Consider the following 18,091-nt stretch of genomic DNA (forward strand, 5'->3'; position numbering starts at 1 on the left):
CAGCAGGGCACCTTAGGCACTGGGGGCTTATGTCCCACTGTTGTTACTGCATGAAGCAGCATTATCGTACCTAATGTATAGCTGGTAAGATGGAGGCTTATTAAGGCTGAATTGACTATTGTCAAATGACTGGTAAATGTAGCGCTGAGACCCCACTCATATCTGACATTGTGTCCATATTCTTAAGCACACCACAAGTTTTGAGGTACAGAAGGCTGGAGCTTTACTCCTTCATGACATTTCCACCTTCCATCTCCACTCCACACCCCAAATGCATGTCTTCACTCTCTTGAAGCGAGGAGCATCGTGATGTGAAACGTGATCGCAAATGCTCACACATGAAGGCCAACCAAAGGGAAGACAAAGCTGGGGCAGGAGCCAGGAAAGAGAGGGCACAATCATTAAGACAAACAACTCCAACCAGACCAACCAGACCACTGGGAAGTCACCTTGGATTAGGATGCAGCATTTTTATTGTAAAAGTCCACATATTAGGCAATTCCCCTTGTGAAAAGGCTTTCAAATACATACACAGGGAACAGCTGAAAATTGAGAAGTAGATCATATATAATAGATATTCATATTGTCCATACTGTGCACGCACTGGAGAGCTAGCGATTATGAGTATCCCCATTATGGAATATATTTCAAGTTGACAATGACGGCATGTTTCTCAGCATTGAAAGTTTGCCAACGCCTCTCCCCAAGGGTCAACATTTAATAGGTTAACAATTCAAAACAAGAAAATAACTGATTCTATTTACATGTGTTTGAGGTTGTATACTAGAGCACTGATATGTTAAAAGTTTGTTAAGTTGGCAGCTAAATTCGTTTCAAGATTCATCCAGGTGACTTGATGATGACTTCACATAGGTTTATACTAACAAAGTCACCGTCTCTTCTTTCCTGCTCCTTCCAGGTTATCTATAGTTTTGCTAGCTGTGATTGAGTTGTGACTTAGAGCGATGATTGGCATAAAGAGGAACTGACACAGGGTGCTAATTTGGAAAAATAAGGGTTCAGGATGAGTACATAAAGATGGAATTCCACTCGTGATGGTTTGAAGTCTGAGACAACCGCTTCATGTGATGACGACCTGGCTGAATGAGGCCACCAGCATAGATTCAGCCTCCCTGTAAGTCATTCATTAGTTATTTCATTTTCGAAATTCAATCTTCAGTAGTTCTTTAAAAGAAATTCACAGAGTATAGATTACTATCTTTTGAACACAAGTCAGTATGAATCTGGCTTATGTCTATAATGGGTCCTCAAGCACATGGGTCAAGGCTGACTCACCCCTGAACTTGGAGAATGATACACAACTTTATTCCCTAGTAGACTCATTTTTTGTATACAAATACAGGACATAAATATTGTTCTAAAGAAATATGGACCTTGACTAAAATAAATTATTGAGAATGAGTATAAATAGCCAAAGTTCTTTGGATCTTCTCAGTTATCTCTACAAGATCCAATATTCTTGGACAGTGCTGATGTGACAAGATGAGTCACTGGTTCCAGGCCAGCACAGAGCCATTCACCGGAAGCATATGGGGCCAGCTCACTTCACATTATATTTGTTGAGCACCACCTGTGTGCCAGGCACTGTGCAAGGTGCCAAGGACCCGAACAGGAAATGACAAGGCTACTGCCCACAAGGCACTCACAATCACGAGAAGCAGATGTTGAGGTGGAGACTAAGTTCTGTCAATATCTATAGTCCTAAAAGGAAGAAAAAAAAGAGCGGCAAGCACATACAATCACTTTATACTCTATGAAACTGGGCTTAGTTAGAGGCAGCAGATTTTACTTAGAGTGTTTTAATACATCATATAAGGAAAAAATAAGCTGTTTCAACCTTCATGCACAAGGGATAAAAATAGTGAAAAATTTCCCCTCCACTTCCAGTCCCAAATCCTTATAATTACATTCATGATTCTTTTGTAGCCCAAAGACACAAAAAATAAAAGACAATACTTTACAATGATAAGTTTAATCCATTTATTTTGGCTCTAAAGAGATGCATGCATTGAACTTGAAGCATTCTATGTTACTGAAATATTTACATCAGTGTACATGTCATGTGGAGGAAATTTTTTTTCTATCTTGGGATAGAGGTAAATTGATTTCTTGTCTAGGTTCTTATATTTCAAAGGAGTTGTCATTTGTCTCAAATGAGGGAGATGTTCTTTGAGGATCAGATTTATCACAAGTTGACCCCAAATGAACTTAGAATGCAGTTTGGGATGTTTTGTTTGTAATTGTATTTTGAATTGAATAAGGACACCACCACTGTAAATAATCATTGCTTTTACTATTTCAGTTCTGTAGCTGGAAATATGTTGTTTGGTTTCAATGTTCTTGCTCTAATTTCACTTTGCCCTGCAGGTTTGCAACACAGAACATTATAGTTTAAATTACACTTACCAAAAAAGAGTTGGGTGCAAACAGTATGACAGGAATACAGCTTACCGGGTTGGAACGTGGAAACAAACTCAGATGATTGTAAACCACACAAAGGATTACTTAAATGGACTTAGAAAGGACATCTTCTCCCAGGAGATTTAGTGAAGAATAAGACCCATATCAGTAAAACCAATCATTCTTCACAGGTAAAGGTAGGAGACCCAATACACCAGATTGAACAAGCAGAACGCAGTTGGGAAGAAGATCCTTGCATATGAGTCCATCTTGGCAATACGGATGTGTATCCTCCCATGCCTCCAAGCTCCCGTTCGGCAGTCTTCGAAACAGCAGAAAAAGCTGGCACAGTCCTTGCCGTCCAGACACTCATACCCATATTCTTCATCTCTCTCTTGAAGGTGCGTGGCATTGTTCATTTGAATGGTTGCTGATCTTGGGCGAATATCAATAGTAGGGGCCTGAGACAAGGGCAGGGACAAAGAGGGATCAGAGTTCATTATGCTTGGTGAGTCCTAGACTGTGTCTTCACAATGTTACCAATGTGAATGATGAATCTGAAAATGAGTACTCAGGAAATTGCTATGACAGTGTGATCTACAATGGTGAGATTGAACTTAGAAGGATAGCACATTTGCAGATTTCAGATTTTGAGCTTAAGCAGTGCGGCTGAAAACAATACCATCAAGCTAACAGCTAGAGCAAGAAGATTAAACACCAAAAGAACTAAAAGTTTAAAGATTTCAATCAAACAACTACATGGAATCTTATTCTAGTAAATATTAGATGTGAGGTTGGTTACATGAAGGCATTTAATGGTTTTGCATGTGAGTAGAACAGAGAAATAAAAATGCATCAAGTTTGAAATCAAAGTATGTGTCATGCTTACCTATAGGCAAGTAGTAAACCCCATTATACTGAGCAAATGTCTTAAATGCTTAGTATAAAATGTTAAAAAATATATAAATATAGAAGTTTCTTGAGTTTATACCGCAATAGTATGGCTTATGTTTTAAATGAATATGGTACTTTGTGTAGCATTCACCATCTAGAAACTTCAAAACATCAGCTGTGTTTACCTGCCTGTGAGTGAAAATTCAGAAAAAAATGCTACTGCTGTCAAACATTACTTAGTGTTGAAGAAGAAACTAGTACCAATTAATTGAGTGCTAATCACAGTTTTTTTTTGATATCTCATTGTGATTTTAATTTGCATCTCTCTGATGGTTAGTGACTGAGCATCTTTCATATGAGTTTCTCTTCAGGACAAATTATAAAATTGCTTTAAGACTCAGTGGTCTTTTTCATGTTAATTTGGATGAGTTAGCTTTAGGATAATACGAATACAAATCCCAGTGTCTCTGATAGATCTGTCAGAATTCAAGTGGGAGTAGAAATCTTGTCATATTGCATGACAGAGCCCAAGGCTCCTGGCTCACCCTGGAAGGTGGGAAGGGTGTTTCCACTGGAAAACTTTAAAGACTGTATTGCTTTTACAGAGCTGATAGGTAGAGCTGAGACCAATAAAGATTATTAAATGTATTTATCCAAAAGCAATCTTGTTTTGCATTAGGATTTACAGAGTTAAATTTTAAGTGCATATAGGTTATACGTGGTTGATGCACATATATGGGAGATACAGGCAGTGAATTTGGATTTAGTTTCCTCCTGAGAAGAGAGGGTAAGATTTGGCTTCCATGTTTAAAGAGGCCCTCTTGACTAACACCGTCTCATAGTGCTTGCATCATTTAGCTTTGTGGAAGGTCAAAACCTCTGTGAATTAGTGCAGGGTAGCTGAATCAACTCTAGAAATCTATAGAATTTTCTCATCTTAAATGTGTCATCTTTAGTAGAATGCTTAAATGTCCACGCATAAAAAAAAAATAAAACACCATGTAAGCGTTAATACTTAAATTCAGCAGTAGCATGCAGTGAATTTCCATTCCAAAAGCATTATACCTTGAAGGAAAACATCCGAAGAAGCTTTGGGTTTGTAGACAGAAAAGAGAATTGCATTTTTTTTTATTAAAAGAAGGAAAAAAAGAAAAAGGAGACAAAATAAGATAAATTAAAAATGCATTTTAAAAACATAGTAAGTAAAATGAACTGAAATTATAAACACAGAATGACAGTTCTGAACATGGAACAAAGTATAGGCCTAAAGTTAAAAGAGGGAATTCAGTGATTGCTAAAATCTTCTGTAAATGAATCCACAGTTACTTAACCTCAAAAGCCAGTGTTGCTTATTTGGGAGGAATCTTTCTATTATCATTAAAAAGGTCTTAATAGGTGAATCCTGATAATGAACCAAAGGACATATTAAATGGGAAAATGAGAATTTAGTCTCTCATTCATCCCCTAGGCTTTTACATCTTCTGATAAATCCCATAATTTTAACTTAAAAGGGGGACATGTGTGAAATTCACAGATAACTTCGGTTTCCCAGTTTCTTTAATTGCCTTTCTCTTCTGCCTTCTTTTCTTCTTCTGTCATCTTCATGACCTTGAAATAAGGAATCCAGGGTTTCTATTTCTGTAGCAAAATGCACTCTGCAGTGGCCTAGCTGTTAGAGAGGGAGGGCTAAGGGGCTTTTTCCAAAGCAGGAAAAGAGCAAGGAAGGAAAGAAAGAAAGCAAACTCTTCAGACTTGTTTGTGAGCCAGTGCCCTCACGCCCTTGTCACTGTTGGCAGGTAAGGATGCTGAGTATCAGTAGAACCATCTCCTTGGGGGTAAATGAAATGGAAACTGAAGAAGAGGAAGAAAACAAAAACACCAACACAACAAGGAAACCAAAAGAGAGAGAGAAAATGAGAAGGCAAAGAGAGGCAGAACAGGGAAGGATAGGACTGCATAAAGCATAGTGAAAATTTGGGACATGAAAGAGAAGCATTTATTTTTTTTTAATCCATCGAGAAAAATGGTGCTTCTTTCTTTACCTGTTAGGAATTCGTGTATTCAAATAAACATACAATTTAGAGAATTTCACTGGTGTTCCTGGAGATGCATCAAAATAATACAGAATCAGCTAGATTTCCTCATTGTCATTTAGCCCCGCAAGGTTCATGGGTCAGACAACTAGCCACTATCATTGCCCTCAGGCCCTTAGAGCAGAAGACCAGGAAAGGCTGTACATTCAGTTTATCCCTTTGCCTCTGACTTGGAAGGAAATGGACCTGAAATTTCTCAGAGGCCCATGAGCCAGACATTGTGTTCAGGTGGGTAAATGGGTAGCTATGTGCTCCCTTCAAAATGAATAATCAAAGACAATGAATGGCCTTAAGCATTCAAATTTGTGCTTCATCATCTCTATTAAAAGTTTGGTAACAGGGAGAAGACATCCTCCCTGTTTCCAAATCACTGAAATCATTCCAGTTTGGTTCCTGTGTAAATCATCAACATCAACCATTATCATCAACTAGACATGATAAGAACTTTCAGGTGTAAGGTACTATGTAATGCTTTTTACCTCTATGAACACATTTATTTCTCACAGCAGCTCCATCAGATATGTTTTTTATAATATTCATTTTATACATGAGAAAACAAAGGGAGGCTAAATAACCTGCCCAACAATAGATGAGGCATTTCTTTTAAAACAAAAAATAAAAATAAATTGAATATGAAACCAATAGAAATCCTTTGGTGGCAATACACACACACACACACATACACACATTAAACTATTTGCAAAAGTGTGGTGATCCTTGAAATGTCAAGAATCTTGTGACTTCTTAGTAGAAAGCTTTGGATAAAAATTTTCATTTAGCCCTGGCTGGTGTGGCTCAGTGGATTGAGTGCCAGCCTGCAAACCCAAAGGTTATGGTTTGATTCCTGGTTGGGGCACAATCCTGGATTGTGGGCCAGATCCCCAGTTGGGGGAATGCAAGAGGCAACCACACATTGATGTTTCTCTCTTTGTCTTTCTCCTTCCCCTCTCTCTACAAGTAAATAAATAAATGAAATGTCCTAAAAATTCATTGAACACGTCAATAATTTACAAAGTGTTGTAGCAAAGAGGCAGGAAGATGAAAATCAGTGAAATCTAGAATAATAGCAGCTAGCACACAGATGCATTTCTTAGCAACAGTTACACTCCCCATGAAATGAAGAGAGTAAGAGTCTACCATAGTGAATTAGGTCTTTCTCAGTGAATCCTATGTCCTGGTCAAACTCACACATTCATTTTTCATTTTGGAGCCCCAAGTGTTGAGGCTTAACCCACAGATTGGCTAAGCAAAACCAAACCCAAATCAAGTTAGGTGGTTTCTGCATAAAAATTTCAGTGGTCCCAGTGGGAAATGATACGTACAGGGTTTTTCTTCTTCTTGTCTTTGTCTTTGCTTGGTTTCCGGTTGCTGACAAAATAATGCAGGGTGCCATACTCTACCAAAGCAGAGAAGACAAATATGAAGCAGACAGACACAAAAAGGTCCATTGCTGTGACATAGGAGACCTTGGGGAGCGACTTCCGGGCAATGGTGCTGAGGGTGGTCATTGTCAGGACAGTTGTGATACCTGAAGGGGGGACACAGTAAAACAAATCATGTGACCACATCAGTCACCACTGAGGCTAAACTTGTTTTGTGACACTTGGTAAGCAACCTCAGTAACAGGAAAGGAAGTATAATTGAAATCATCCACTATGCCCACAAGTATTTATTGCCTCTTAAATGTCATTTAATTTCATAGCACGTTTGCTTCTTTAACTCTAAAAATGTGATTCTTTTAAAAATCATCACAATTTCTGCATACTGTAGTTCTGGAGAATAGAAAAGGCATATTAAACATGTCTGACTCGAAGTCAACTTTTGGTCAATGATCAACAAACAGGAGCGCATACCTGTTCCCTCATTCCTCATTCCTCAGCTCACTCACCTTGATCCCTTCTCCCACCATTGTCCTTGCCAATGAGCAGTCATTAATAAGTGATTAAAATGAGCTGGGAGAGTGCCCATAAGAGGGACCGTGACTAGCAGGAATCTGGACTTCAGAAGATGAAACTGATGTGAAATCTTTTTCTTGAGATATGTGTGGGATAGCTAAGTTGAAGTATGTCAATCCATTCATTGCATGTATTCATAAGTATACATACATTACTTGAATAACTGTTGAGCTACCAGCTATGTGCCAGGTAATATACTGGAAATAATAAAAGATATTTACCGGCTCATGTAAGAGACAGAAAGACATAGCATGTCATGCAACACGTTCTACCCAGAGTGAGAATTAATTGTTCTAAAGTAATAAGCTCAACAGATTTTGGGCTTGTTTCAGCTTGTAGCATTAGACATTATAATTGTTGAATAGGACTTGTAACAAAAAGTACCACATATAACAGAAAAAGTAAAAATAACTTTATTTTGAAACAGATGGCAGACTAAATTAGGTTTGGAAGAGGATCAATATGCAAATGATAGCTTTAAAAAATTTTTTTCCCAGTAATTGCTTTTGCCCTCAGTTTTAGTAACTTGGTACAGATCATTTTGTCAGAAAATGACTATAGTTGCTAACATTTCTGAGGTCTTCCTATGGTTTGTGAACTTTGCACAGAATACCTTATTCAATCTAATTAAAATCCCACAAGTTAGGTAGGAAATAATACATGTTTTACATGTGAGGGGACTGTGATTTACAAATTAAAGGGTATTCCAAGGCTGTACTATAACTGTGGGTTGAAATTCAGATTTGTTGGACTTCAAAACCCCAGCTCCTCCCTATTGCAACATACTGCCTCTTTAGAGCAAGGGATGTAGCTCTAATTTTCACGTAGCTGATGGAAGAGATTATGATTTAATAATTCATTTTTAGTAGCTTTATTCTTAGTTAAGTCTTTGGGGGAATTTTATGGAATATGACGAGTTTATTCGTGGACCTCGTCTCCAATGCCCCTGTGAGTTTGTGGCTTCATTATCATCTCAGTGTACCTTCTTCCTCATATGACAAAACAAATGTGAAAATCTGAGACACACATCATCCATTACACAACAGACTGAGCAAACTGTAAGTGATCTTCAAAGTGGGGAGAGGGGGGGGTCTCAAAATTTCATGGGTAATTGTGTTTTCCCCCAAATCTTTTTAATGGCTCTTGGGTAAATAGCCACTTAATATCAATGTATGTCTTTAAATGTCATCATGATTACATATGTCAGAATTAATTAACAGCCAGTGGTATGCTGGTAAAGGTATAACAAATGACTGTAGAAAATACGGAGGCTGTGATTTTTAGTGTTTGACTGTTTCTTTGGTGTTAATACTTTCACCTTGGCTGATGTCAGGCTGCCAGTGTGACATCAGTGGACACACTGTTGGGAAAGGACAAATGACCAGCTCTCACGAGCCGGTGCAGGCAGCTCCAGCATATAAAACTGCTCAGAGACCAAACATTTTAAAAAATCTATTGAAATTAGAAGGATTTTTTCTATTGGACTTAACCTGATTAATAATTTACTAAAAATAAATTCTATTAAGGTGATTAGGAAAGCAGAATTAGGAAATTTTAAATATTGTTTTCCGTTTTAATATGGTAGTTTTTCTTAAAAATGAAAAAGTAGCAGATCTGTGTAATTGCTGACTGAATTAAAAGGAAATCAATTCAGAAAAAGGAATAAAGGTGCGTCTCACCTAAAGAGGTCCTGGCTGGAACGGCATCCTTATTGATCCAGAAAGACACCCAGGATAGAACGACAATGAGCGTGCAGGGGATGTAGGTCTGGATGGTGAAGTATCCCATTCTCCTGCTCAGCTCGAAGTAGACACACATGACCACGTAGTCTCCTGGAACAGAAAAAAGGTGGCCCCATGTGTCCCCTTCTCAGACACTGGAAAGCATTCAGAAAGAAGCACCTGGCCAACCCTCATACATTTCAACTGAGACTTCATACAGGGGAATGCAAACACAGAAAGCAGGAAGCAGAATCCAAAGGAAGTGTGATCCTTTTAGAAGCAAAGTGACTACTAGACAGAAGAAAACATTTCTGAACGTATTGTTCATATGTTCTTCTTTCAGATGAGCTTTGATGGTGCCTTTGATGCTTGCTTAGTGCATGCAATGTACATTTGTTGTTTTCTGGGGAGAAAAGGAACAGTGTATTTATACTGGGCCTCTCTTGCCTAAAATGAATCCTAAGATTTGTAACAATTTCCTCTCGTTCTCAGGACGTATGTCTTTCCAAACCAGAGAGAAATACGCTGGTGTTGATCACTAGTAAATAACTAGTTTACTCACTTCATAATGAAATTCCTGTGCTGAGACATGTTTCCTCAAGGTTTCGTCGAATCGCATGGTTTTCCTTCATAGCAGTTACTTCAGTTCATAATTTCTCACTTATATGTGTGGCTATGTTTGTGTTGTCTGTCTCCTCCATTTACACTGTATCTGCATGGGTCCACAAACTGCCTATTTTAGATCATCATTGCACTACTAGTAATAAGCACCCTACTTGATTCTAAATAGGCATTTCATAGCATTCGTTGAATAAATGATCAAATGAATGAATGCACTTATAAATTTATATATAAAGAAAAAACTAGAAATCAGGAGGCTGTATTTGGGGAAATTTGGGTTAAAAAGGAGGTTATATAATGAAGGAATCAAGACATAACCATGAGAATAATTTAATGTGACCAAATTTGAGGCCTCTGAATTTTTACTGTCAGGATTCACACGCTGCTTCTGAAATTCCATGTCCTTCATTTTGTGTGCTTCCAAGTGGAATTTTAGGGAATTTCAAGTTTTGAACTTAGAAAATGTACCAGGGAGACTTAGCCCAGTTACTATGTATTTACATTTTCTTTCTACTCTTAGAGAACATCATTTTCAAAGATTATACCTGTTCTTAAGATGGAAGACGAACAAATAAGAGAATACAGTTTTCCAATATTACTTCTTTTTCTTTATTAAATTATAATGTACCCTAAACTGCATGGAGAATGATATCCAAACCATGCATTTCATTTTAATTACTTGGCTTCCAGCCCGTGTTTCTGTCCTTACTTGGCTGATTTAGATCTGATTTGAAAACAAGGTGCTTTAGAAGCCTCGTACAGAGAAGATTGACTTAGCAAGATGAGCTATTACTGTTATAGGAAAAGGAAGCGACCAGACACCGAGGGATTCTGGAGTACGAGGTTTATTGTTTAACATGCACGGGCCCAGAGGAGTCATTTCCAAATTCTGAGCCCCGAACAAAGGATTCTTGGGGAATATATAGATTAGGGCGTCTTTCTGTCTACGTGACAAACGTGGGATACAGAAACAGAATGTGATAATTGTTCTATCAGCGGGGGTGCCAGTTCCAGTCCTCACTATCCGGCCACCCGCCCTCCCAGACGGCCCCATCATTCTCTCTAGGGCGCCTGGGGCCTGGGCAAATAAAGGTTAAACAGAGGTTTTTCACAGTTTCCCATATCATTACCACTCAGTCCAGTTCTTCCTTCCCCTCTCAATCTTTACTCCACACCCTTCCCAGCTGCTGCGACAGACTCCTCGTCATGAAGTGCAGAGTCTCTCCTGCAATGTTTCCCACGTGGAGTTCTGAGCAGCTCCTCACACTGCCCTTTGGTGGATTAATGTTCTATTACTTCTCCGAGTGAGGCCTGGTGAGGGCGGTGGCAACAACATGGGCACGGGGGCATCTGGCTCCCACTGGAACATCTATTCCTTCTCAGAGATCAATAAGCAGCAATTATGTAGTGATTATCTCTCGAAACTTGAAGGTATGAGTTTCTTATTATATTAACTAGATTTTGATTAGTTCCCTGAGGTTATAGTCCTCTGCGTTGATGTATCTGGACTGAAACTGTTTCATGTCCATACGTCTTATAAATTAGTTTGGTCCTTGCTTTTTATTTAATTTAGACTATAGCATACACAGGCTATGATTGAGGATTAAAGTAATTTAATTTGAGATGATCCCTACTAATGGCTGTCTCTTTCCTTGTTCTCCTGTTTTTCTGATCTGAATACCAGAGGCAAGCTAAAAAAGAAAAAAAAAAAAGGAAGAGGCTTTCCTTTAAAATAATAATATTCAGGAGGTACTTTTTCTCCTTATTTTCCAAGACCTTGAGAGTTTTCTGCATATTTTAAATGTGTTCAATGACACTTGAGAAATAATATTTTAATAAATCTGGACAACTTTAGTAACTTTTTATTCCTTATCATATAAATGAATGAGAATCTGCACTTTGGCATTAATGGTCTGACTCCTCTTACAGGTGAATTTTAATTTTGCCTCAAGTTAACAAAGTAATGATCTCAGTTCAATTCTCCTATTCCCTTTAGGTCAGATTCTAAACTTCCATAGCCTTCCAATCTATCGATATCTATTTTGAGATAATAGCTTCTGAGCATCTTTCATCTTTAGCAGCAAATCCAAAGCTTTTCTACCACTGTAACACCGACTCAAACTTGGGGACAGGCCATTGAAAAGCAAAGCATCTACTCAGTGACGGCCGGATGCCTGTCTTATCTCTAAGGCCACATCGTTTTTGTATTTTAAAAAACTCTTGGGCTGACGTGCCTAGAAACCTAATCCCCCAGAGGTGCCGCATCAGTGGTTCACCAAATGTGAAGGGTTCAATGTCAACTCAGTCAAAGGTGCTGGTTTCAGACACTTCAAATTTATTTTTCAATTGACTTATCTGCACATAAATATTTAAAGCCGCAGCATTTTATACATTAGTTTGTTCCCTGCTTCCTACCTGCCCCCACACCCAACTTAGATGCAACAAGCACAGGCTGTGATAGAGGAAAGAAGACAGAATTTTAATAACCGCCATTAATGTTTATTCTTTGTATTTAGTCTGATTCTCATGCCTCGTTTCAGGAAGAGACTATCAACATCAGTGAACAATGAACTCTGATTATTATTTCTTTAGTGTGATGTAAACCACATGAAAGCTTTAAAATTTGGGTTTATTAGAGCATTTAGTCTCCGTTTCATACACGAACTATTTTCTCTTAAAAACTTAAAGATTCCATGACAGAGAAGTCTGCCTTTCCACTGAACATCTGAAATCATAAAAATAATTATATTCTAGCCACCAGTAAAGTAGCCCTACTGTGTGCAGATTTCTGGACTAAGTGATTTGCATATATTATCGCTAAACTTCCTAATCATTTTGTCAGGATGGTAAAAAATAAAAGCCCATTTCACTCTGTTCCTTTATCATGGTTCTTCCTCCGCTTCAGTACAGTGGATAGAGAATGTATTATTCTACCAGGTTAACTCTGAAGGCATAATTCCTGTTATACTCTTCTTTACCTTCCTTTCTCGAGTCTCATCTTTAAGTCAACACATATTTTTAATCTTTTTATGCACAGATCACTATATTAGGCAATGTGGAGAGTCTTACAACTAATGCTAAATTAAATGGATTAAATGAGAACAAAATAGTATCCTCTCTGACTACACTCAGACAGACAAGGAGACATGTGGAGACGAGGCGTTATATCTACTGTCAGAACTCCTTACTAAACTCTTGAATCAGAAACATAAATCCTTGAGGTTCATTTTGACCACAGGCAGGCAGGATAGTTGATTGGTTGTACTTTTATTGAGGTAAATTGTTCTCTGAAATTAGATCGATACTTCACCTAATGCACAAAAATAAAATGGACCAAACACCCAAATTTAATTGTGAATATAAATACCAGACATGGAGAAAATATAAGGCAATATCCATGTAATCTTTGTGAAAGAGTCTGTCAGGTATACAAAATATAAGAGGCAAAAAGGAAAAAAAATGATAGGTTTACCATGTAAAGCTTAGAACTTATGTATCATAAATAATTTAAATAATTTGCTTTAAATAAAGTATTTCCAAAATAAATAAGAAATCAAAGTCTAATATCACTGATACATAAAGAATTCTCATTAATTATTGAGCACAGAAACCCACACTTTCAAGTAGGCTAAACTCTCTGGACAATTCATGGGTGCTAATTATATGAAAAGCGTCTGAACTTCAGTAGTGATCACTAATGGAAGATGTTAGTTTTTCATGTGTAGCCTGTCAGACTGGGGAAAAAATAAACTGTAATTTGCAGCACTGACCAGATGTGGAACAAGAGCAGAACTACACACTCTTCGTAGGGGTATGCACTGATGTAAACCTTTGAGACAGTAATCTGGAAATATATTTTAAAAAATTTACTCCTAGATATCTGCAATAAACACTGAGGAGAAAAACATTTTCTAAAATACTGCCTCTCCATTGACACCAAGCGTTTTTTAAGGTTTGCTGTGTGCCCAGAAAAAGGAAAAGAACGCCAAGTCCTTGGGCAGAATCCAGGTCCCCGAGCTTAAGGAGTCTAGAGCATTGTGGGGGAGAAGAGACTTTCATATTTAATCAGTTTCTAACTTCTATGCATGCCACCCCCAGTGTTTCATCCCTGCCCAGCATGCCTCGTGGTGGCTTAGGCTCTTCTAAACCATTTGGGAATCACAGTCAACATCCTTCCAACAGCTAGTCTCTGTGAGGTCAAGAGAGGGAGGAACATACCTGAACTGTACTCTTTGCTCCCAGAAACCTCAGGCTAAGAAAGACATATAAATGCAGCATCACTACTCAATGCACAGAGGCCCCAGTAAAACATGTGCAGACTATTATCTTATATGCTGTGATGAGATGAAATTTCTGGCAAGCACATTTCTGACAGTTCCCATTAAACAGCAGCCACCTTCATAAGCCTTAAAGAGTTCCACGCTCCTCTACAAGGGAAGTCCAAACTCCTTAGCTCGGCATGCAAAGCTGTCTATAATCTGAATCAACTTAGACCTCTCTTTCCCATTATTCCACGTCCTTGAATCCCCAGACAAAGTAGATTAAATATTTTTATAGCATGCTACTATAATTTTTCTGTCTTTATTCATCCTGGCATCGCATCTCTGCCAAATCCCTAACTCATCTCCTCACCCCTTTTCCTCATTCCAACTACCACCCCCTGACCACTGGACATACATGCTCTTTTTTGGTGACTAGACTTGTGCTAAGATTAAATAAAATTTAAAAATGTACTTTCTCAGTTGATCAAGCTGCATTTTATGTCCACATTGTGTACTGACTACTATGTTGTGATAGTTCAGAGTATAGAAAAGCCACTTCATGGTGGACAGCTCTGTTGGACAGTGTTGGTTTCAATTGACCTTTATAGAATGCCTTTCTGCTCATTCCCTTCAAGTTCCTCAGGATAAAATCCACATTGCACAAGATGTCACTCTCCTCCACTTTGCCCTGGTCCATGCAGAACCTTCCAGCCATGTCTCACATTATTTATAATCGACATTTTGTGACCACCCAACTAGATTTACTTTCTGCCCTCCCAAGTGGTCTTGCTCATTCTTTTGTCCTCATTTGCCATGTGACCTTGAATTTCTGGACTACTCTCTGCTCCTCTGATCATGTCCCACACAGATGCAAACCTGTAAACCCTTCTGGAATTACCCATCCATGTGAGGACACACTAAAATTCTTTAACTTGTCTGGTAACACTCTGCGTGGTCTTTTCCCTGGCTACACCTCCAGGCTCTGTCGGGGGTTCATGTAGATCCTTCAGTGGCCCCTGGTACTTCTTGTCTTAGGGTCTTTCCACATGATGATTCTTTTGGCTCAAACTCTAATGCCACCATCTCAACTCTATTCTTTCTCAGATGTCACTTAACTTAGCTCCACGTTAGAGAAGCCCTTATTAGGTCAGATGTCCTCAGTAAGAATTTACAGCGCTATATAACCTTCAGAGAGCTGATCATCACTGGAAGTATGTGACTGGTGCGAATATTGAATTCACTCCAGCTTATAATTAGCCCATGGGCTCCATGAGTGAAGTAGCTGTACCTGCTTTGCTCACTGATTTTACTCTCAGCATCTAGCACAGTGCCTGCTACGTAGAAGGAATTCAACAGTTATTTGACAAATGAGTAAATTGAGCTAAGAAGGCCATGAAGAACATTCTGGTTGAACTATATACCAAAAGCATTTAAGATCAAGGCAGAGATCAACATGGGCTTTTAAAATATTAATCTTTTATTTTAGACATTATCGCTTCTTTACTGGATACTTGCTGAACCTCAGAGATGTGAACATAAGGTCTCAGAGAGCTGTTAGCCACCTTAACTGCTTGCCAAGAAGAAAGAAGGGAATAAAGCTACATCGGAGTGGCTGCATTATGCTTATTAAAGAAATCGATTGGTGATTTCAGCCTCTCAGCCAGATCCAATTAGTGCGAGACAGAACAAAGGGCTTAGCTGCTGAGACAGAACCATCACTGTCTGCCACATCAAGCCTCATAGGTACATTTTCATCTCAACTGGACCATTTTTATTTCATCTGTTGATTGTTTCAGCTCATAGGTGGAAAAAGAACAAAATCACGATTAAGAAAAATATAAAAACAAAAAGTGTAATTTATAATTTTTTTCTAGGCTACCTCTGTCCCCAGTGAGGAAAAGGAGCCTAGCATTATGATGGAAACAGGAGCGGCTTCAGGTGGGATTGCCCACAGTGGAGCTGGAGTCCAGCATTCCGCAAGGGCGACTTATAGGGTCAGGGTCGATCTGTCAGAAGAAGAGGATGAGGGAGGCAGGAAAGGTGAGTGGGAAAAAGCTGAGCATGATTTACATCAGCCTAAGGGGGAGGATTTCCAAAATTTTCTGGAGCAAACTGCTCCACAGAATTAGTCCCACCTGGAGGCAGGAGACACCGTCATCTGTTCTCTGTAGGCTGAGGTGGGGGGGGGTCTTAATCTCCTCATTCTGTGGTGGCCAAAGGCAATTGTCCAGGAAAGGGGTCTGCGGTGGGCTGTTAGCAGCCAACCCTTGCAGCACCTGGGGAAAAGGTGCACCAGCTCAGAGAGGATCATGGGAAGGAGGGGGCATTAATAAAATCCACTGCTAGGACTGTGGTGTCAGACTAGCTGGGTTCAAAAATTCTAGGCCTTCACTCTATGGTGGTGTGATCTTAGTTTCTTAATTCTCTGAGTCCCAACTGCCTTACTAGAACTCACCTCACAGGGTCATTGTGAACATAAAAAGAGTTAATAATCAACACATATAATGTGCCTGGTGTAATTCCTGAGTCACAGGAAAAGGTCCATTAGTGTCAGTTACTCCTGTAGTTCATATAATCAACACCATTCTGGTGCATAGAACCATAGAAGTTACTAAGCATCCAAAAGAAAGTTAAAAAGGGTCCTAGCTTTTACCCATCTCAACCAATTCTGTCCTCTAAAGGTTAAGCCATTGAGATTACTAAAGATGGGTATTTTGTCTTAGGAGGCAAAGCTGTCTAGGGGCAGACCCAGCATCTCACCTCCCAAACCAGTACTCCTTCTGGGGTGAACAGCCTGTTCATTCCAATCCAGGGGTGAGGATCATGGATATAAAGCAAAAACTATGAAAGAAGAGTAACTTTTGAGGGCAATTAATACAGAAAGCTGGTTTGGACAACTGGGAACCCCAACCACAAAGGGGAAAATTCCTTTCACTTCTCCTTGAACCTTGTACAATATAACAGACAGTACTTTTAAGAGTACTGTCTATTGTGAAAACTCATTTGTCTGGAATACCAGCCTGTCTGACTCAACAAACCATACCAGAGTTTTTCTCTAGGAGAATGGTTTTAGGCAGAAGGAAGCTCAGTATTTACAGCCTCCAGAGAGCAGTGGTTTTCTTCAGGTTCACCCAGCAGACATACCTATTTGCTAATATCTCAGTTCTCTATACTTTTACTAGAAAAGTATATTTGTGTAATAGCTTCTCTTCCTCGCCCTCTGAAAAAGCCATCACAGATTCTTGGCTCAACCTGGCCTTCTGTAATACAATTCATTATTTTGTGGCCATTGTCAAATTCCAACAATGCAGTGAATAAACTCACCTTGGGATTTATGTAAATAAAGCAACTTTGGCTCAGAAATCTAATGCTGAAGATACAAATGAATAAATGCATTTGCCACTCGGATCCATCCAAAGGGAATGCAGTTTCCCAGCATAATTAAACCTAACTCCTACAAACATCTGAGCAGACACGAAAACCTTTTTTAACAGAAAGTGCAGAGTGGTTCATGATTGCAGAAAATATGCAGGATTCAGACCTAGGATTCAAGTGCTAGTGACATCAACAAAATGCAAAGACTTGTGTAAGTTGTTTTAATTTTCTCAGTAAATAGGGGTGTCATACCTATTGCTATGGCTGTTGTGAAAACCACATATGCTAGTGGTAGGGAAAGTGTTTTGTAATCTTTCAGAGACAATGTATAGATGAGGTGGTATTTGCAGCTTCCCAAGCACAGCTGTTTGCAAAAGAACTTCTGTGACATTGGTACCTAAGCTTCCTGTTAAGTGATTTTTTTTTTTTAGCCTTTGTTAAAAGGCTACTGCAATAACTGTCAGGAATATCTTCCAAACCATTACTGCTAGGAATGAGGATGGTATTTAAACTCTGTCTGTTGCATTTATGAATGTATCCCACAAACTGTTCCAGAATCAGAAGGCAAAGAGAGACATGTGGATAATGATTATAATTCAAAACCCAGAAACCTCTTCTGGAGAACTACGCATATTCGTAGGAACACTTTTTTTTTCTTCTTTTCCCTGTTTCGATGTGTTTGAAGGGGGACCTGCTTTGTGTAACCCAGCCACTGACATTTTCTTTAAGAAAAGACTCCACAGAGCTTG

At 38.9% G+C, this 18,091-nt stretch overlaps 1 protein-coding gene across 2 annotated transcripts in view; it reads right to left on the reverse strand.

The window, feature by feature from the left end:
* Nucleotides 1–1,903: 1,903 nt before the first annotated feature.
* The window catches only part of GABRG2 (gamma-aminobutyric acid type A receptor subunit gamma2), a 77,744-nt gene continuing 61,556 nt past the window's right edge, over nt 1,904–18,091 (reverse strand). Inside the window, exons 7-10 of one of the 2 annotated variants that reach the window (XM_037131995.2) lie at nt 9,043–9,195; nt 6,731–6,936; nt 4,381–4,404; nt 1,904–2,882 (exon numbers count right to left, since the gene is read on the reverse strand). In XM_037131995.2, coding sequence (XP_036987890.1) covers nt 2,607–2,882; nt 4,381–4,404; nt 6,731–6,936; nt 9,043–9,195 — 659 coding nt within the window. In that variant the 3' untranslated portion in view covers nt 1,904–2,606. The remainder of the gene's footprint in view (nt 2,883–4,380; nt 4,405–6,730; nt 6,937–9,042; nt 9,196–18,091) is intronic. The other variant, XM_037131996.2, reaches the window with a different exon arrangement.

Source organism: Artibeus jamaicensis, unplaced genomic scaffold, assembly GCF_021234435.1.
Source record: "Artibeus jamaicensis isolate MK-2021 breed Jamaican fruit bat unplaced genomic scaffold, CSHL_Jam_final contig_432, whole genome shotgun sequence".
Taxonomy (NCBI): Eukaryota; Metazoa; Chordata; class Mammalia; order Chiroptera; family Phyllostomidae; genus Artibeus; species Artibeus jamaicensis.